Below are 21708 nucleotides of genomic sequence, written 5' to 3' on the forward strand. Positions count from 1 at the left end.
AGTAAAACGAACTCCGAGAACTACAGGATGGCTCCAAATAATTTCTTAAAATGTAATTTTATTCTCATTGATTTATTTTTTCCTTTAGCCATTTAGTTTACGGATGTTGTGGTTTTTAATTCACCAATACTTATTGCCTATATTGTGATTCAGTATTTGTTCATGCGGAGAACCTTATATAGACTTGTTGCCAAAATGTGACATAAAAATAACGTTGCTGCAGAAAATGCATTGTGCCATGAGTAAGAAAACCTGGAGTTGAGCAAACAAAGCAAGCAGAGGTCTGCTGCTTGGTAAAAATCCAAACACAATCCTGCTGAAAGCACAACAGTTTTGATACTATCTGTGTAGTACGCAATAAAAAGCCAATGAAAGACTTTAATTAAGCTGTCAAACGGAAGCGTGCTCTTTCTGAAAAATCATTACAAACCGGGAATCGAGAATTTTTAATATCAAACACCGCTCTGCTGTTACCAATTTTAATGAAAACACTTTTGGTGAAACCAGAACCTGCATCGGACAGCTGTCTTTGTGTCTGTTGTGTATTTCCACTGGCCTGCCTCTTTGTCTACTGTGTGTGTTCATCTCTCTCCTCTCCAGAGACACTCATCTCTTCTGACTGTTGCGCTGACACACACACAAAGGAAAAGGAGACCGATTGCATGCATGAATGGCCGTTAGTGTAATCTGCAGGCCCAGACACACGTGGGACAACGGGAGCCACCCATGCCTTCATTTGATGCCAAGACGGAATACAATATTGACTGATGGATGATAAGCTGCGAATATATTTATGTAAAGAAAACCTGCATTGCTTCATTTTGTGACTCTCTCACTTCTGTCTTCTACCGTCTTAAAGAAAAACAAAACACTTTGACCAAAGAAAAGTTAAATAATTTAAAGGAAAAGTCGATTCAGATGTATAAAACATTCAAAATTTTTTTTTTCAAGTCTACATGTAAAAGGAACAACCAGTCCGTCTAATTTGATTTCAGCGTCTTGGTGCATCACTGCACACAGCTGTCTCAAAGCGCCTCCGCTCGTTGTCCTTCTTAGGTTTTATTAGCGAGTTCATTCAACCGTGAGCGACGACACACCTGAGAGTGGGCGCACACCGGCACACAAAGCATGAACAGAGCTTCCGGTCTCTCTGTGCAGCTCATGTAGCTCTCTTCAGAAACTCCAGACACATCTGTGTGTGCATTAAAGGGTCTTATAAACCCCTAAGAGCTGCACACTCACTGGTGAAAGTACTGATAGCTTTTTGTAATGACCACTTTCATGATGAGGTTATCGCTCATCTATCATAACACAATTCTGATTGTGGAATCTCTGCTCTTTGCAGACGATGCTGTCATTCTGGCTCCATGGCGTGAAGGAAGTTCAAGGAACTTGACCAGCTTGCTGCTGCATATAAATTGGTCGGGATGCAAATCTGAACCCAAGAGGGATTGTTAGATCAGGCTAACATGCAGATTCAGTCCTTGTACTCGACTGTTGAGGAAAGAGGCAGCTGAGCAGTAAAGCGTAGCTCTCGGTGTGGAGAGGTCAGTCTGCTACCCCGCCCTCACCAATGTAATCCATCAAAAGAAAAAAGGTCACAGATACAAGCAGCTGAAATGACTTTTCACCACTGTGTAGCGAAAAGTCCTCTCTCTCTTTTTGACGGTCGGGAGCTCAGTCAGTCACACTTTTTTCACACTTGGGCACATTCGACTGCATGGAGAGCTCTCCCGGTTGGTTTCAGAGTGGCTACCAATAGAAGACGATCGTTGTCAATTCATGCAAACGGAGCTGATCAATAACATGTTTAAACTCGACATTACTTCAGCACCAACAATGACCCAGTTATTTTGGATATGCCATCGTATGATAAAAACAAATTAAATCCAGTTTTTGTCAGTTCTTCAAGTTCCGATGCTAGCACCAAAGCTACGCTTTGAAGCAAGAGCCAGTCAATATCAATCCATGAAGTTTCAATAAAACACTGCAGAGACAAAAGGGATCAAGTGTTATTTAGTAATCTTAATACTCAAGTACGGCTGAATCAAATAGTACTCGTTACATAACATTATAATACACTGATTTTAGCTTATGAAGCACAAACACACTTTTTCCTCTGCAGCAACAACAAAAAACGGCTATGCACACTTTTCCCATCACCACATTGTTGGCAAAATAGTGTAGTAAATCTGACAATGTCAATCATTTTTAATGTGCCTCAATCAAAACATAAAACTTAGTCATGCACCTGAACTTCTCAACCCTGCCTTCATGCTTTGTACACATGAGTGGTGACCTGATCGGAGTCACAATTACCCTCTTCAAACGCTAAATTCCAGGGGGACAGAAACCTTGATTTGAGCTGCATCAGCAAAATCAATTAAACCACAGTTCATATGAACATTGCAATTCAGGAGGCATGTGAGTAAAAAGGGATGACAAAGCGTGTTAAAGAAGCACTTGATCAAAAGTATGGCATGTGTTTTTCAGAAATTTCCATGAATAGGATTCAAATAAATGTTCATTGTATTTGATGGGTCATCCCAGGACGGTTTGAACATTGACAGAATCTAGATGTTACTGTCTCAGTATATTTTGAAAGTCTGACGAGCTGAGAATGTCATCAAACCGCCTCAACAGCAGCGCAGAGACAAGATCTAACAAGGGCACAACGAGTAGGTGTCTGCTAAGGAGGCATGCATGACACAGAGGCATGAGAGGAAACACAGGACAGATGGAAAAGAAGGGGCGGAATCGCCGTCATTAGTTCAAAAAACCCTGCAGAGAAGCTGCGTGCAGCTGAACTGCAGGCCTAATGATATAGACGTAGAGAGGGGTGACCTGTGGAGCTGCTGAGGGTCGGATGAAACAAGGTCATAGCAGGAGGACAAAAGGCTGAGAGGAGGAATACATCTCATGAATTAGAATTTGAAAAAAACTCAACAAAGCCTCATCTGAAAGCTGAAGAGCAAATAATCCAACTATAACTCAGTCATTGTCAGCGCTACTCTCATTATCTTTCACTACTTTGCGGGCTGGTTCGGATACTACAGACCGTCACGGCTGTCGGGCTGCATCACATTTCAGCTCAGCACCTGTCCTCTGAGCCGAGGACACCCGTAGTATTAATCTCCATCACAAATCAACGATTGTATTGAAGAGAGTGATCAAGGTTTAGTCAGAAGGAATAACAGTGATGGACTTACAATGATGGAATACTTTGCTTTGTGTGGGCATAAGACTCGTCGTAATCAATCATTAAACTATATTGTGAATTATGATAGATTACCACTGCAACCTACAACCAGCATGGTCTTGTCATTTTTTTTCTATGTTGAATACAGTAGTGTGAGCGTATCCCCGTGCTTTCTCTCATTAGTCTGCAGAGGCACAGAGCCTTGAAGTACAGAGCAAGACAAAGGCCGGATTCTCTCATACAGCAGAGCCCAGAGGCACAAAGACAAACAGGAGCAGGGCAATGAGGGAGAAGAAGAGAGGAAAGGACAAAAAGTGAAGTCTGGCTATGCAAATCAGCCCTGTGAAACCTGTTTCATTAAACTTTCCGAACTAACGAAGCCCATTAATACGCTCACAAATGTAGTGAAATCACATTTTTGCAAATGGTAAATAATTCACACACTCATTTTGAACTTCAATCTGTGATTCTTCTCCATTTATTTAAACAGAAAAATGAAAGCTGAATTCTAATTGAACTTTATTCGTTATGATCACTGTGACCTCTTTTAGCAGTTCACTGCAATGCTGTGATGATCGACCTTCTACTGGTCCCCAAATATAAACATGAGGGCAGTTACACAACCGAAACTGCTCTGCACAACACCAGTCTCATTATAGCGCATAATCCAATATCCAATATTAAAGCTGCTCGTTTGCCCTCTTCCAGTAAATGCGAGGCCTGACATAATACCGCAATTAAAATTCTGTTTGATACTAAATTGCGCGCACAAACTTTCTGAGGCATGGTTTTGAAACGTCTGGTATCTGATTAACTCTGAGGCTTGTTGTGACGGTGCATCAGTTTTATGCATCATGACTGCAGGTTGCAAAACATCCTTCATTATGCGCGATTGATCAAAGCTTAACGCGACACTGTTTTTGCCCGTTTTTACACGAGCAGAGCAATCCCGGCCTCTCGCATTTTCACTCCCTGCCAACAGTCGCACCGCGCCGTGCAAACTCATTTATGAGCCCACTGAAGTATGTAAATACAACCAACAAGCCGTGCAGTCTGTTGGCATTACTTTGGCTGTAGGCTGTCGCCTTTTTAACTTCAACCAGGTTCTGAGATGAGGGTGAGGCCATCAGCCCTGCTTTGTTTTTAGCCACTTCTCTCATTGGCAAAACAGTCACAACGAGGAAATGCTGCTCTGGCAGGGTGCTTAATATTCATGCTTTCAGGTGGAGAAGAACCTCAGGCCCCCTCTCGGTTTCTCTTTGTCACACAATACATCCCGGGCAGCACAATGGAGGGCTCAGCAGACTGCTCCCGACACACTGACAGACTGCCTCCATGCTCTCCATCAAGCGCGCACACACACACACACACACACACACGCACAAAGAGACACTGGGGAATATGAAAGGGCCGGTTGGTTAGTCTGGGGATCTGCAACCTTCACATGCATTATTATTATTATTATTATTATTATTATTAAGCCTTTCTGTAGTGGCTCCCTGTAGCTTTTACAAAATTGTGTTGGAATAAGAATATTAATAATGTTTTTTTAATTTTCTGGCCCCATCTTAGGAAGGGATTCTCATCTTACAGTTAGAGGTCCAATTGTTACACATAAATAAAAGAATTGTGCAGTAGTTAGTTGCTCCCTAATATCTCACTTGACTGCATCCTTGAACTGCTCGTGATAAATTCTGAATTTCTTAGTGCACCATTAACAATGAATAAATATAAATTAAAAGAACAGTTAAAGTAATCTTCCAAACTAAATCGTGTGATTCAACAAGTACTGACTATTTGTTTTCACGGCCATTGATGACAGTTTACTTGTATATTTGATATTTGGAGAGGAATACAGGTAAGCAAAAGTTTTTTTTTAAAGCTGCAGCTAATGTAAGTATCTAAAACAGCTAAAAAACAGCAATGAAACGTTCGTGGCTCTTACTTGTTCGTGGGTTTCACGGATGCAGTTCTAACGGTTTAAGACCAACAATGACAAGTTTGTAACAAAAGCAGCGAAAGACTCATTTTGCCAGCTTGTCTGTTCTTTGTTTAAGCTTTCTTTTGAAATTGGGAAAACACTTTAATTCCCGTGTATCAATGGAACACAGGGGCTAAGACTGAGCAGTGCATCCAGATGACACTCCAGCCCTTTCATCACCAACAACATCACTAGTAAGAAGCTGCTCACACATATCAAATCCGCATATCGGGGAGCGGAGAAGGCTCGATGGTCAGGGCTGCCCCGAACTGCTCTGCCGTGTAGAAAGACACTACACTGATGTAATCCTTAATCACAACCAGCCGTGCGCCACAGGTTCAGCAAAATTGTGACGCCAGAGCGCACAAGTGATGTTCTCCTGAGATTACTTCTCATGAAACATTCAGCTGCAGCACACATTTTAATCATTCATATGAATCGCAGCAACAGTACTAGCCATCGTCTGAGGACACACACCTGCACACAGATGTGCGTGCTCTTTTAACCATAAAGACTCAATGCACAGCGCGCCGTGGAAAGGACACTCCTGAGGGTGTAAAGTCAGCAAAGTGAGAGACCTTCACGTGTCACAAATCTCTGAACTGTCACTCTGCATCAGTGCCTTAAAGCTGGCCACGTTCACTGGTGATATTTTTATCTTGTTTAAGTAAATACTGTGTTTATGCAGTCATAGATAATGAAACACGATCTGTTTGATGCCAGCGAGTTTCGAATTGAAGCGTCCCTCAATACAACCTGACAAGCCTCCTTCGCCCGGCAGCCTCCTCAACAAAATGGAAGCAGATCCAATAATGAAACAAACAAACAAAAAAAAACATGCATATATTTTTCATTTCATTGAAGTGATACGTCCCAGACAAAACACTGTCTCGACAACCAAAGGAAAACAGGCAATTATCTCTGTATCTCAAATGAACTGTGTAGTTTTCTGCTTTTGTTGTGCTGCTAATTAATGGGAAGCAAGCACAACAAGAGAAACGCAAGTAACTTTCAGGATACGTGATCTACTTCCATGGCAAACAGAGAAGACATATAAATCTGTTGTTTTACAGCACAGTACCCCCCACCCCCCACCCCCCACACACACACACACTTTAAGGTGAAGTCAGGATAAACAACCTGCATTTTCAATTGTCTTGCACTTATCAATAATGCAGCTAAAAGCAAGTAAATTGGAATAATGTTTGAGTTTGCCTCAGGAGAAGAGCTACACAAATGTGAGAATAAATAGTGGGTGAAGTCTTGGTTTTTCAGAAGTGACAAAAATGTGAAGCACAGCCGATACCGAAGCTGACGTTTGGCTGCAAACTTGCATTAAAATCTCAGTGCGCAAGAGGCCTGAGGGCAAAAGAGGATTTCAGGCACTTCCATCAACCTGCGACTAGACGTGAAGTTAATCTAGGGAGCTGCGCAATGATAAGTGCTCACTTTTCCTCTTCCAAACATAGCGGGGAGATCCATAATTCATTACAGCAAAACCTAAGTTCATGCATTACCGCTGCAGATGCTTTAAAAAGACATACACACTTCTTGCCCTTCTTTCAGTACCACTGTTTTGCTTTAATGCGTATCTGTTTAGTGGGTTTAATCTTTGCTTTAAGAGACTTAAGGGATTTTGTGAACAAGCGCTACCTTATTATTGTCTGGGAATGGGAGAAAGTAAACCTGAGAAAAGAAAAATCTTTATATAAAGCCTTGAAAAAGTTGATATGAAGGATCAGAGTGTCATGAAAGCCAGTCTTTTGGGAATAAGATATGTGAAACAGGAAAGGACACGTTAAAAAGGACAGTCGGAGATGTGCAACAGACGGAGAAAAGGAGCTTGTGAAAGACTGAAAATATACGGCCTGCCTGTGACTTAGCATTCTCCTGCTCGGTTGTCCCGGTATCCGGGGTGATTGTAGTTTTTGGCAGGCCTTAAAGCCTGCAAAGGAAGGAGGGGGGCAAAGTTTGAACTAAAAGGGGAACAAGCAACAGCGATGTGGCCAGTCAGGTGGATTATTCTGCTCCCTCCCCGGGCCTGTTTAGGGCGAAAGAAAATCAGGATGCCAGACAGTCACGGCGGAGCTGGAGCGTTCTCCCGTTTCACTCCGCTCCCCTCCTTCAGCCCTCGTGACGTCAGCCACCCAAACCACACGGCTCTGCTGCAAACAGCACACCTGCTGGCTTCACAGTCCCTCTGGCCCAGCTCCATCTCCTGCTCTGCTATCCAAAGCAGAAATGCAGGTCTGTTTACAACCTGGGCACACACTCACAGTCCTCCAATAATTGCAGTATCTATTTCGCGCTTCCTCACGGGGGGAAAGAGGAGAGGCTGCTACGACGCCCGATGATGACAGAGATTAAAGTGACAAGAACTGTGTACGTCTTATTAATGTTTCATTGATCCATATCACAGGTTAAATGATTCCTGGAGAGCTTTTGGAGTGTCTACACGTTGCTGACTAGTCACCGTATTCTCCCAAGAGTTCCCCGTCTCCCTTTAGAACAATCGTTCAGTCTGATGATAAAAGTGACAGGCCCTCTCACCTGCAAAATTTGCATCTTTTTAGAAATCCAGCGTGAGTAGAAAACTACACAATCATCAAAGTGAGGCTCAAAGGAGAGACACAAAAGGGAGAATGTGTCTTATCAACAGAACGGGTTTTTTTAAGTTTCAAAAGAATGTACCAACGCTGACAATAGCAATAGAGAGTTCTTTACTTGAATGAATTTCTAATGCTAAATGAATTACCTGCAGATACAGATAAAATATGAAACTGCAATGGCATGTTTGAATAGGAGGGGCTGCATGTTGATTTAGTGATTCACACTTTCCCCTCACAGTTTGATTCTGGACTGTGACAGGTGTGTGTGAGTTTGCATGGTCTTCCTGTGCGTGCATGGCTACTCTGATTTTCTCACACAGTCCAGGAACAAGTGTATCGGGTTAATGGATGTTTGAGAATTTCCTGTAGGTGTGTATTAAGTATGGCTGTCCAGCTCTCTGTTTGCCCTGGCAGCCTGTCCAGAGAGTACCATGAAATGGATAAATCAGAAATGAAATTCCATGGATGTTTGGATATGCTTCTATCAGTGTATTACAACTTTGAGTTACTTAGAATGCATGTTTTATTGTGTATGCCCATAGCATTCAGGGGAAACTGCATGATCTCACAGCAACTGCCTAAAAGCAGTTCAGTAAGGCACAATAACAAGCTATATGACAAGAGTTATGCAAGAAAACAGACATACTGAGTGATTAACCTCAGACCGTGTGGTATTTTGGCAGCCTTCCTTTTGATTATGAGGGTATTACTATGATTGTACTAGAGTCCCAAATCTTGCCACCGAATTCATTAGTGACTGAAGCAATAATGGGTCACGAGAGGCAAGCGTATTTATAATTTGAATGGGCAAAAAAAAAAAAAAAAAAGAAAAAGAAAAAAAACGAATCAGACATTTGTGATCTGTGTCTGGGTTGTGTTTTGGTTGTCACCAGCATGCATGCAGTCACTCGCTGTCCCTGGACTCCTGCACTTCCTTTTTCTGTCTGCCAGGTCAGACACAATCGCAACACGATCCGGGGAGCCGCGCGGAGTGAATAAACAGGTGACTAACCTGAATGGTGCACGTATATTCCGTATCGTCCAGCAGCCTGACCGTGCAGTTGTATTCCCGCTCGAGATTCCTGATGCTGCCACTCATGAATCGGCTCAACATCTTCTCAGAGAATCGCCGCTCTGCGTCTACGGGACCAGAACAATAAACTCAACAGCAAGCGTGCAAGTGAATGTCACATTGACCACAATCCCCGGTCCCCGAAACGACCAGCAGCCACGGATTGAGCCACCGAGGCGTGCACCATTGTCGTCCCGGTAAGTTTCGGTGCGGCGGGCCCGTGCGAACAGCAGAATCGGAGGATGCCCGCATCCAGATCCAGATCCAGAGGCAGCTCAAGCCCTGTTGTGTGTGTCTGTGGTCGAGCGGAGGATTATCTCCCACCATTCACCGCCGCCACTTGAGCAAAGCGGGCGGGTCCCAAACAAAACTGACGTGAGAGGCAACCAACTGCAGCGCGTGGCGTTTTCTCTGGTTATTAACTTCAAAATCTTCCCCTCTCCGTGCAGCTTCTTCTCATATTTGGAATAAGATTTTATTTGTGCAGCATTCCTCAAATAATGCATTTAAAGTTTGCATTTAATTACGGAGACATCAAAGATTAATTCTCCTTAAAGTGTTAAATTCCACCCAATGTAGACACTCCTCACAAGGCTGACAGGTATAAATAAATGTATGTTTGCTATAAATATTTGAAAGCAATCTTATGGGGTTCAAAGGCAGTGTCAGGTCACAATCATCCTTTACTCTAACATAACCTGTGAGCTTTTTCCAAAGCAGCCCAACATATGATGAGATTGCCTGAAGACTCTGGCCTGAAGGTGTCAAAGTGCGTCCTCTGTCAAGCTGGACGGGTTTTATTTTTAACGTGTTATACCGCCACCTGCAGGCCGTACCTTGTTATTGCGTTTCAATTGTTGACAGACCATCAAATATTGTGCAGTTATTAGGAAGACGCCACCAAATATCTTTAAAAGCTTCTGGGAAAAAGACATTGATTACTTAGCTTAAGGTAACTCTGGTATTATTTACAGCACAAACCATAAGCAATAATTAATGATTGAAAGGCGAGTTTTGAGAGCCGGACATTTGCGCTGATGGTCATTGTGCTCTTCTTTTATTTTTTTTAGAATCGCAAAATTATAAGAACTATAACTTAGTATAAATGCAAATTTTAAATAAAGTAATGTGAAAAGAACGCCCCGCACCGAATTGCTGGCACATGCCGTGACCCGGATTCGAACCGGGGTTGCTGCGGCCACAACGCAGAGTACTAACCACTATACGATCACGGCTCGCTAACGGGGACTGGTCCTGCAAGGCGAAACCTCCGGTATATCTACACGACACACTTCAATGCTCAGCATGTTCCTGGAACGGCGTATTTCAATGTTTTTCTCCGTATTGACTGGTGAAACATTCTATTTCTTCTTTCGTGACATTACCTAAAGCGTCGGTCAACATTTTACGTGTTGTTTCATTTCAGGAGCTGGAGAATTTCACCTAACACTGTTCTACTTGTATCGTACTTAAACCTAACTCGTCACATGTTGCATTAACCTGCTTCACATTTCCCTTGCTAGTTCCATATTGCCTGTACAAAAAACATATATCTATTTATTTATTTATTTATTTATTTATTTATTTATTTCTAAGTAATTGTTCTTTCATAACTCTGGCCCACCAGTAATTCCTTTGGCACAATATGTGACAATTACACACGTGGACAAAATTGTTGGTGCCCTTTGTTTAATGCAAGAAAAAATCACAGTTGTCAGAGAAATAACTTGAATCTGACGAAAATAATCTAAAAAGAATATATGAAATTTAACTAATGAAAGTCAGATATTGCTTTCAACCATGCGTCAACAGAATTATTAAAAAAAAAAAAAAAAACTCAAGAAACAGCCTGGACAAAAATGATGATACCCCTAGAAATGACTGAAAATGATGTGACCAAAGGGACATGTCAGTCCAAGGTGTGTCCTCTCATTAGGATCACAGGTTTCTGCAATCTTGTAATCAGTCAGTGGGCTCATATATAGGGCAACAAGTAGTCACTGTGCTTTTTGGTGACATGAAGTGTACCACACTCAACATGGACCAGAGGAAGCAAAGGAAAGAGTTGTCTCAGGAGATTTGAAAGAAAATTATGGACAACCATGTTAAAGGTAAAGGCTATAAGACCGTCTCCAAGCAGTTTGATGTGGCTGTGACTACAGTTGTACATATTATTCAGAAATTCAAGATTCATGGGACTGTAGCCAACCTTCCTGGACGTGGCCGCAGGAGGAAAATTGATGAAAAATCAAAGAGACAGATAATATGAATGGTAACAAAAGGGCCCAGAAAAACTTCTAAAGAGATTAAAGGTGAACTTAAAGCTTAAGGAACATCAGTGTCAGATCGCACCTTCCGTCATCTTTTGAACCAAAGTGGACTCCATGGGAGACACCCAGGAGGACGCCATTGTTAAAAACAAATCATAAAAAAGTCAGACTGGAATTTGCCAAACTACATGTTGACAAGCCACAAAGCTTCTGGGAGAATGTTCTATAGACAGATGAACAAAAATGGAAGTTTTTGCCAAGGCACATCAAGTCAAGTCAACTCAAGTCAGCTTTATTTATAGAGCACATTTACAAACGGCTTAGCCGCATCAAAGTGCTTCACATAGTGCAAAAAAGACATTAAAAGTGCATAAAATTCATAAAAAGAATCAGAAAAGCAAACTAAGACCTAGTTGAAGGCCAGCGAAAAGAGGTGCGTCTTCAAGTGAGATTTGAAAATTCCTACGGACTCGGCTGCTCGGATGTGGGGGGGGGAGGGAGTTCCAGAGTTGAGGGGCCGCTATAGAAAAAGCTCTGTCCCCCCTAGTTTTCAACCTCGACCTGGGGATGACAAGAAGGCGGTGGTCAGCCGACCGTAGCGCTCTGGTCGGGGTGAAAGGGAGGAGAAGATCAGCCAGGTACGGTGGGGCAAGGTGGTGCAGAGATTTAAAAACTGTTAAGAGAATTTTAAAATCAATGCGGTAGCGGATGGGGAGCCAGTGGAGGGAAGCAAGAACCAGAGTAATGTGATCGTGTTTGCTAGTGCAGGTGAGGAGTCGAGCGGCCGCGTTCTGGACTAACTGCAGGCGGTGAAGTTGGGCTTTTCCTATGCCGGTGTATAGACTATTGCAGTAATCCAGGTGGGATGTGACAAAGGCGTGGAGGGCCTGCTCTAACCCTGCCTGGGGAAGGTACGCTTTAATCTTTGCCAGGGTCCTCAGGTTAAAAAAGCTTCTTTTCACAACTGCACTAATCTGGTGCATCAGCTCTATGTTCACAGAGGGAAAAATGAAGCATATCAAGAAAAGAACATTGTCCCTACTGTGAAACATGGAGGAGGCTCTGTTATGTTCTGGGGCTGCTTTGCTGTATCGAGCACAGGGTGTCTTGAATCTGTGCAGGGTGCAATGAAGTCTCAAGACTATTAAGGGATTCTAGAGAGAAATATGCTGGCCCGTGTCAGAAGGCTTGATCTCAGTCGCAGGTCATGGGTCTTGCAACAGGACAATGACCCAACAAACACAGCTAAAAACACCCAAGAATGGCTAAGAGGAAAACATTGGACTATGAATATGGATAAAAACACAAACTAAAATCAAGTATGGGATTTCTTTTTCACTCTGAGCAAGATCACTTTAAGGTATTTCCGGTATTGATGACATTTACATTTACAATACATTCCACTGAATACCTTTTTGAAGACTAATTCAGCTTCTAAAATCACTTGGGAGCATTTGTATCGTTGTAGCCTCCAGAATTCATTTGATAATATAACCCCGTGAGGGGTTAATGCAATACCAAGAAAATAACCAAGGATTTATTGGAACAATAAAAATATAAATTATTTATTCAATTCACCCACTTAATCATTCTCTCCTCACACCTTTGTCTTAAAAGTTGCACAGAATGGCATACTACAGTTTTTCCATAACTTTGAGAGACAAACAGGAATAAATGTAATCTTTATTAGATAAATTAGCAGAAAATAGTTAATTTGGCATCCAGCCTGCCACTGATTAAAAAAGTGTCATGTTTAACAAACAATACATTTATGGTGAATTAAGTTTACATTGTTAATATATTTAGAACACTGAGGTAACAAATGAAGGTTGGTTACACCAACCACAACTAAGCTATTAGACACTTACTTCTTGTCATCATCAATCACAGAAATGTAAAGTGTATGATCAGGAACTGTGCAAGCAGAAACATTTTTTCATCCAGTATTTACAAAAGCACGACCAGAAAGTTTTGAAATCAAAGATTGAGGTGTTGCAGCTCCGTCTCGTCATTCTCTTCAGGTTCATTGCTCCGTGTGATTGCAGCTTTAGTAGCACATTCTGCTTTTCTCGTGAAAGGACGACACTGGCCAGCCAGAGTCTGATGCAGCCGGCGTTTGCTGTTTGAAACGTCCATGCTTTGAGCGCACACATCTTGTGTCTTGTCCATTGCCGCTTCGTTTCTTCTGTAGAGTTTACAGGATGACACCAGAGGCATTCCTATGTCCACCTTCTGGCTTTCTGTCTGCCGTAGACGACTGTCTTTGTGAGTATAATGTAAATCCACCTTTATGATCATCGACTCCTAATAGAAGAAAACAAAATACATTTAAGATGTACAGAAGTAAACACCTCATGGAAGTGATATTGGGGAACATCACTGACTGCATACCTTGAGCTTCTGAAGACTGCAGAGTCTCAGAATGCAGTCTGGGTTATCAGTTGACTGAAGTAGTAGAGAGTCCATTTCCTCTGACCTGCCTGACCTGGAAAAGATGTCTTCCATTGCCTAAGGGAATCAAAACAGCAGCAATTTTATTATTTATATTTTGGCAGTGTTTGAGTACGATATCAAATTCTATATAAAAAAATAATAAAAAACCTCTTGCTTTTGTGTGTTTAACACTGAATCATGACAATGTTCTAACAAATGACAGATCAGCCACTAGATGTCAGTAGAGTCCAAGATTAAGCTGTCAAGCCAGTGCCGTTATTGCACAAGAGAAGTGCAGCAGTTCATTATTGCTACTTCCTGCTTTCTCTGCATTCAAAACATGTTGCAAGCCTATATTTGGGCAGAACTTCCTCAGGCGTGTGAAACGGAACTGTGAATAGTCATGATTGAGCAATCTCCGCTGGCTCATGGAAAGCGACAGTACCATGAGCACAGTGGAATTTATGATGCCGACACAAGTTGCAGTTAAAAACCCAGTGGTGACTTTCATAAAGATTGAGCGCAGGCAGACACACACACACCCACACACACACACGCAAACACACTGTATGCTCATTTTTTTCCCCCATACTACTTTTTGTCTCTCCAATAAAACTGCCTTTGCATGTAGTCACTCTTTAGTTCTCTGGGTAAAAAGTGTTGACAGTTTTACAGTAAAAGTATAAAAAGTATAAATACTTACAGGTATGCTTCTCAGGGAGACAGTGCAGTCCTCAGTTTGAGTGCCCAGAGTCTTGATGGTTGCAAAAGCTTCCATGACGTTGGAGAACAAAGCTGAAAAGCTGACCTCCACTTCCACTCCACAGAGAAACACCAGCCGTTTCTTCCGCGGTATCTCTGAAAGGATACGTGAAAATGAAGATGATAAAAGATTTGCACTGAACAATGTCAAAAAGCACATTTTTTCATTAATCAGAAAATTACACACTGTAAAATGAGTCAGTTTCCCATTTTGATTCGTCACAACCAATGACATGCTTCCTAAATGCAACTGAAAATAATACACTCAACCACAGTGTCTGTATGTGTCTACAGCTGTCACATGTTGTAGTGTCGGTGGTGTGAAGAAGCCTCAACTGAATGATCGCTCATTCATAAACCACTCAGTGGTTTATGTGACCAAAAAAAGCTGTCTACATTAGAGTGACACACTCATATTTCGAACTTTCTCCCTGTGACAGTATTTCACCCTCCCTAAAGTAAACAAACAAAACAAAAACGTGGCTATGAGAGGGTTTTCTCCACTCACCATTTGCTTGTCTCCAGCTGTAATCTCGCAAGTGCAGTTCTTTGGTGTGGCCGGCAGACTTAACTTGATCTGCCAGGGATCGAGGTTCCTTTAGTGTGTGTTTGATCTCCACCGCCTGTTTGCCTGTGACCAGAGGGTCTCTTCCTAGATCTACAATAAAGAAACGGCAAATCTCCAGGTTAATGTAGAGGCAAAGCAGGAGAACTGTAAAGATAAACTTGAATTATTTCCCATGGTTAATGAGTTAATTCACAGCTTTTATTGAATTATTTCCCAATTACACATGAATACAAGTGAAGAATTTAAATTTCCTTTATGTTATTAATTCATTTGTTCGTCTGAATATGTCAACCTGCACACAGATTGCTGTCAGCAGGGTGTCCTGTCCTGCTCACACTGATTTGTGAGTGACCCCTGGAGAGCGGTGGCACGGTGTGCCCAAACGGCAGAGCAGCTGTCTTGGACTCTGCCGCTCTCAAGTTTCTTGCTGTTCTCCAGCCAACAGTGTGAATTTCCAAAGAATGAGGTCACACGCTAATGATACCTCGAAAAATCATTCTACCAGACACCCGTCAAACAGACAAACCCAGATCTAAGACAGAACAACACGATAATTCCGAGACCTGCTATATTTACAAGTCCTAAGTGAAAAGCATTAACATGGGTTCTAGTAATTTTGCAATGTGTCTGATGTCTATCCAGCACTACAAGAACTGCTTGTTCCCTTCACTTCATCATTATTCATAAAGTGAGTAAAAATAAAAGCCAAAGAATTAATTATTTATACCTCAAATTGTAATAATGTCAAACATAAAAAGGTTCAGTTGCACTGTTCATCATTCCCAACTAAAAACCAATCCCGTCATAACAGCCGAGATTATTTCCTGACATTCTCCAAAATAAAACCAACAAAATCAGGACTCACCTTCAGACACCTTCTCCAACACATGCGTGATTTTCTCAGGTTGGAGGATGTGTCTGTTTAGGTACTTTGTGAAGATTCCAGTACTTTTCCCTCCATCCTGGACCTCAAACGCCTCTGCATCTTCACACCTGCAATGTTCATGAACACGATGTATATTCAAGCTAAGTGCTTTAAATACATAAAACTTGCTATTCACAGAAACAAAATATATGTATAATGTCACCGGGGAAATAATATTTGTATTTGTGCAGATAAGACTTGATTTCATTCATGAGTGTGTAGTTTAATGAATGACAAGCTACATACGTTGCATAACCATAAACTGTGTTTCCTCTGGGTTTCAGTGGCATGATGGCTGAAGGTATGCAGTCCTGGTTGTACCTAGAGAAATTAAAAAATACATAATATGAAGAAGGAATCCAATTATCTGCATTTCATTAAATTATTAACTGAAATACATGCTGACATTTATGGAATGAATGTATCACACTGGAGGTCATTGCTACTTTCGTACCATTTTCTGCAGGTGTCCAATAAGACAACACTCAAAGCAGTGAGCCTTTCTTGCATCCTGAGCATGATTTTCTGCACACAGACACAGTTTTCAGTCCGGTACGGCTGTGGAGCATCAACAGACACCAGGTAATTCTTCCCAGCGTGCTCATACCCATGGCCCGCATAGTAGAAAAGACCTGTCAGGAGTCACAGATCACAGTGTCTTGTTATCATTTTGTACAATTGGTGCAGTTGTGCAATGCAACAATGATGCAATTCAGTCAAACAAATTCAACAAGGACAGGTCAGGCAGAGGAGCAAATATATGTTCAGTACTGTTTGTTTCAGAACGTGTATTATCAGCCGACCAGCTTTGTTATCAACAAGCAAAAGACAGCATATCAGTCAGCGTCACAGCAGCATGACCTGTCGTTCATATAGTCACGTTCACACAATTTCATTTTACAGCTCCATAAAATCTGTGGGTGAGTTGCAGCAATTTATATATAACTGTACCCGCTTACTTCCTCACACAATACAATGAGTGGTTAAAAGAGTATGTTATGTAAATTAGTTCCTATACCATAACAATGCGTAGCTCATTGTCGTAGACAGTAAAATCAAATAAGTTTATTTTTTTGCCGACACTGGCTGCACTCTAGAAATACATTACCGAGTTGATAAAAGTGTTACAAGCACTCAGAAAGTGTCAGACAATCTGTCTTTGCACTCTATATCTGCCCACACAGTCCTTCAAGTATGAGTATGTATAAAGTAGGATGTGATTAACCACCCGTGGGCTCATGGATTCTGACAAGAATACAACAGCAGAGAACGGAACAAGCGAGGAAGTTACACTTTTTCAGATCCCGAAAAAAAAAAAAAAAAGCCATCAGCGTTTACTCTAAGGGCAAAAAACTCTTGGCAAATGGCTAACATAACCACAGAGGAAAACAGCAGTCCTTGGAAATAACATGTACAAATATCTACAGCACAGTGTTGATAGATAATAGTTGCCCTGATTCTCAAGTTACCTCAAGTTATCAAAACAATGAAAAAATGATTAGCTGACATTAAGAACTAGGCAGACAGCTACTCCAGATTTGTCTGACCATTGAAGTTGACAGATTTAAGATAACGTGGTGAGTTATATGGACTGGGTGACACTAAGAGTGAATCACACCCTCATCTTTGCTGTCAATATTAAAATGAGTTACGGGTATCTATTTTATAATCAAATATTGTGGGGGCAGAATGGTGGTTTAGTGGTTCATACCTGACTCAAAGTGAGACTCACAGCTTAATAGAGCGAGAATATCTACAGTTCAGTCTCAGGCCTGTCTGAGTGTACATGCGAGAATGTATATGTGTTTTGGCAAACAGTCTCACTCACCATAAACCCCCCTGTCGAGGAGCTGAATAAACTTGTCAATGGCAGCCAGCATCTCGCCCCTCGTGAGATCCAGCAAGGAAACCACTCTGAAGCCCAGCTGCTGCAGGAGGTTGGCCAGCTCGTGCACATCCATGATGGGGGCCATCAGTGGTGGGTGGTTGAAATAATTCAGGTTACCAATCAGCAGTGCGACTTTATCGGTTGCTAAAGTAAAAAAAAAAAAAAAAAAAAAAAAAAAAAATCAAACATATTTCTTATTATCAAAATAGAGGGAAATATCTATAATGCACATTGTGGGAGTCTTTCTCTTTTGGACACTGAAAATAGCGTGTCACAATGCATTGATTTCTACCTGTAGGTGCTGGAGGAGGAAGTTGATCACGCTGCACTAGAAAATGAAAAAGAGTTAGAAGGTCATTATGAGTTTGTCAAAAATCTGAAGGGGAAAAAAGGAGACGTCATTAAATCTTATAGTTCAATTTTTTTTTTTAAATATCCAACACAAAGCACAACATTATTACGCCTTGTAACACCTCCAAATTAGTTTCACTTTACATCATTTTCCTGTTGTGTGTCTTAGTCTGACCAAGTGCTATTTGAAGCCATACAACTTCCTTTTATAGCTTTCAGAAATGGGAAAGTACCTCCAACTTAATGGAAACGGCTCCAAGCTTCAGAGCTAACGCAGTCATGTGTGAACTAAATCAGATTGCTTTAATACTCCTTACATTTCAGGAAGTAAAGTCAGAGGAAAATACTGCGATAAAAACTGGGAAAAAACAGATTTTTACTAAGCTGATAAAGACAGTTTCAGTTCTGACTTACCGACGTCAATATCAGCTGGTTCACTCCACTTTTCTTCAAGCACGTTAGATACTGAACACAGGTATGATCCTGCATTGTCAGCTATTGCACAGTCAATCTGAAAGTACACAGGGATATGCTGTTTACCTTGGCGTATGCCTATTCCCTCACATGTTTGTTTATTCTACAGGAAACCAATGCTCTTGGCTAAATATTAACGGGGTTTTCAAAATGAATTTCATGCTCGGTGGATGATTCAAAGTGTAAACATTCACTCGCAGCAGTGGGCAGTTGTTGGCTTACCTGCAGCGTGTCGCTTTTGTGGTCCTTTATTAGAAGTCCATTTCTGTACCACTGGTACTGTGGAGCAGGAATGCCGAAGGCAGCACAGCGGAGCGTGAATTCCGCTCCACACCGAACGGTCTGTGACTTCGGGTTGATAGCAATGTGTGGCTCACCCTGCCAGTCCACCGGCAAGCCTGGTGTTTGAAAAGAAATGGACAAAAGAGATTAAATCAAACAGCAACAGAATAACAATATTTAGGAAAGACATTTCCATGAAGGTTGAGCCTCTGTCATAAGTATAGTATGGAGACTATGTAATGACCACAAAGTCATAAAGAAATACCTGATTTATCAATGTCCAACACCTTCACTTTGACCCATTCAGTGAAAACGTAGTTACAAAATGGATCATTCACTCGGCACACAAAGAGCTGGGTCTTTTTAGCTCTGAAGGTCAGCTCTGCTTGAGTACCGCCACACACCTTGGGGAGAAAAGAAAATCTCTGATTGGAAATTGCATCTGATATGTTACTCTTTATGTCACTGATGAAAGATCAAAGTAATTCCTTGAAGAGAGACCTGACTCTGAATAGCACGAACAAAAGGCTCCTCTGCAGATGTGGCAAAATGCCCATTACAAAAAAAAAAAAAAAAACTGGATGCAAGTTGTTTTGTTACAAGGAAATGCTTTGTTTCAATTCCTTGCTTTCAGGTCTAATTCACATACTTCCTTCACTCCTTCAGTGAACCACTGGTAGCTGAGGATGTTGGAGCCTTCAGCCTGGACACGCAGAGTCACCTGGTGGTTCACAGGTACGCACATGGAGACAGGGTGGCGCACTATCACAATGTCTGAAACACACGAATATTTTTTTCAAGGAAAAAAAATGACATCTATAATCACAATAAAGCTGTACTTCACTTTAAAAGCATTCCACATACCTGAAATCATTGTTTCAGCAGGGCTTGGGCCGACATCCAGTCATAAATGCATCTTCTAAAAACAGACTGGAGAAGTGGCATTCATTAAAACAGTGTCCGTATTCCAATCACGTGAAAAATGACTGAAGTTATTACATTAATGTCACTAAGAAACAAGCGTGTATTTTCTCTCCTCGTGTCACCAAAGCCCTCATTTCTGGTAAAGTCCGCATTCCGTGTAAAATGTTCTGTAATAAATGAACTCATTCACCGCCTGTCCACATGTTTTACCTGCCGTCAGCCTCGTAGCAGCCGCAGTTTGTTTTCCTGTTTCTCAGTCAGTAACTTTGGTTTTATACATACAACACTTCCCTTTCCCGGAACGTCGTGGAAACATTACCGTAAAAACTATATTGGAGGAGCAAAAACTAAAAAAAATATGTTATATACTCGATAAACACTATTGAAGGAATTACATATTTCATTCTTTTATTCATTTTTTAAATGCGATTGTGAATTATGATAAAGTCATGATGATCAACTTTTGGTTTACAGGAATAAGAATCGAAGGTGAGCAGCTTTTCGTGGCATTACAGTAATACGTGTGCGCACACTGCTCTTACACATGCTGATGAATCAAAGCTGATTTCACAGAGAGATAAAGTCCTGCCTTTAAAAATACACACTTTCACCCTGTAAGATACACAAATTCAGGGTTTCAATCAAGACTGTTTGATGTTGTTCAGCAGTGTATTGTTTATATAACCAGTAGGCTGTTAAGTTAGGTGTAATAAGACTTTCTATTTTCTTAATGCTACATAACATCTTGTCATCATATTTATTTTATTTAAAAATTTTGAGGGGAAAAAAAAATTTCACTCTTAGGTTTTATTTGATTCTTTCATTTCCATTATTTTTTGTAGTTTCTTAGTTTGTAATCATCAGGATAATGACATATGAAAAGCCAATGTGGATCACAAAACTGACAGAAATCTTATTTATTTCATCCTTTTTAGCAAAAATGCCAATATAAATTATTTTTGCAAGATTTCTATGAATTTCATACATTATGGAGGACTACAGTCCAACGTTTGAATATGCTATTTACACAAAAGTATTTTAATATCAGTTACTAGACACCTTGAATTGTTTTCATGGTCACTGTACGAGTGTCTCGTATAAATCAATCAAAATATTTTGTAAACAATATTTAAAAACATGAAGAAAATTTGCGATATAATGTCAAAGCAAGTGGTCAAAACAAACCAAAGCCTTACCCAAGCCTTTATTTACTCACTATTTTTAACTCGGGGGGTGACAAATGCAAGGAATGAGGGTATTGCCAAATACGGCCACATTCTGAATAAAGTGTTGAGACAGTGATTTTCCATGATATAAACAGAAAACAATAAATCTTTCAATCATCTCTTTAGTCGTGTTTTTTTTTTTTTTTGTATTATTTGAAAGTCTTTACTGCATATTTCCTTACAGATTATTGAAGATTTGTAAGTGTGTGTAATTTAAAGTGTCATTGTGTCACTTTATTGAAATGTGGCTACTTCAAGAGGGCACACTTGTTTGTTCAATTTATATTTCATTTGATTAAAAAAAAACACCTAAAAAGTCTTTATTCTGTAATTTTAAGAAGAAAAAAATTCCACAAATATTTCCTCTTTAAATCTCGCAGTTAAGGAAAGTTTTTGCAACTTGTTTTTGTCTGATTGAAACATGAGCAGCAAAAGGAGCTTCATGATTCAACCATGTGTTGCAATGCAAAGTGAGGGAGGGAGGGCCGTACTTTCAACACTCACGAAAAGCATAGGGCACTGGCTATTGGCTGCTAACAGCTACGTCATGAACCTTATGGATGTTTGTCACGTTCATATTTTATCCATTACAGTGTCCTGCCACGGGGAAAACAGTGTTTACAACCACTGGAGTCGGATCAGAACAAAGCAATAGGAATTTCACATCATGTCCATTCAAGACATAAGTATTCTTGAATTGTGTGTTGCGGTTTTAACTACATTTGATCCAAAGTCTCTTTGGTT

The 21708-nt window shown here is 40.9% G+C and overlaps 2 protein-coding genes and 1 non-coding gene across 6 annotated transcripts in view; all 3 read right to left on the reverse strand.

Moving 5' to 3' along the window:
• The window catches only part of frmd5a (FERM domain containing 5a), a 51083-nt gene extending 41942 nt beyond the window's left edge, over positions 1-9141 (reverse strand). For all 4 annotated transcript variants that reach the window (XM_030095976.1, XM_030095977.1, XM_030095975.1 and 1 more), the window contains exon 1: positions 8802-9141. In XM_030095976.1, coding sequence (XP_029951836.1) covers positions 8802-8903 — 102 coding nt within the window. In that variant the 5' untranslated portion in view covers positions 8904-9141. The remainder of the gene's footprint in view (positions 1-8801) is intronic.
• Positions 9142-10024: 883 nt separating this feature from the next.
• Positions 10025-10096, reverse strand: trnah-gug (transfer RNA histidin (anticodon GUG)). Its single transcript has one exon. It is a non-coding gene; the product is annotated as a tRNA-His (tRNA).
• A 2529-nt stretch (positions 10097-12625) lies between these two features.
• On the reverse strand, positions 12626-19985 carry malt3 (MALT paracaspase 3). Its single transcript, XM_030095973.1, has 15 exons — positions 19949-19985; positions 19679-19744; positions 19464-19588; positions 19080-19218; positions 18755-18930; positions 18473-18569; positions 18000-18035; positions 17648-17851; positions 16274-16451; positions 16066-16140; positions 15760-15887; positions 14835-14984; positions 14268-14422; positions 13523-13639; positions 12626-13435 (listed from the first exon to the last, which is right to left on the reverse strand). The coding sequence occupies exons 2-15, from the start codon at positions 19686-19688 to the stop codon at positions 13109-13111; spliced, it is 1917 nt and encodes a 638-aa protein (XP_029951833.1). The 5' UTR covers positions 19689-19744; positions 19949-19985; the 3' UTR covers positions 12626-13108.
• Positions 19986-21708: the final 1723 nt, after the last annotated feature.

Source organism: Salarias fasciatus, chromosome 7 (genome assembly GCF_902148845.1).
Source record: "Salarias fasciatus chromosome 7, fSalaFa1.1, whole genome shotgun sequence".
Lineage (NCBI taxonomy): Eukaryota > Metazoa > Chordata > Actinopteri > Blenniiformes > Blenniidae > Salarias > Salarias fasciatus.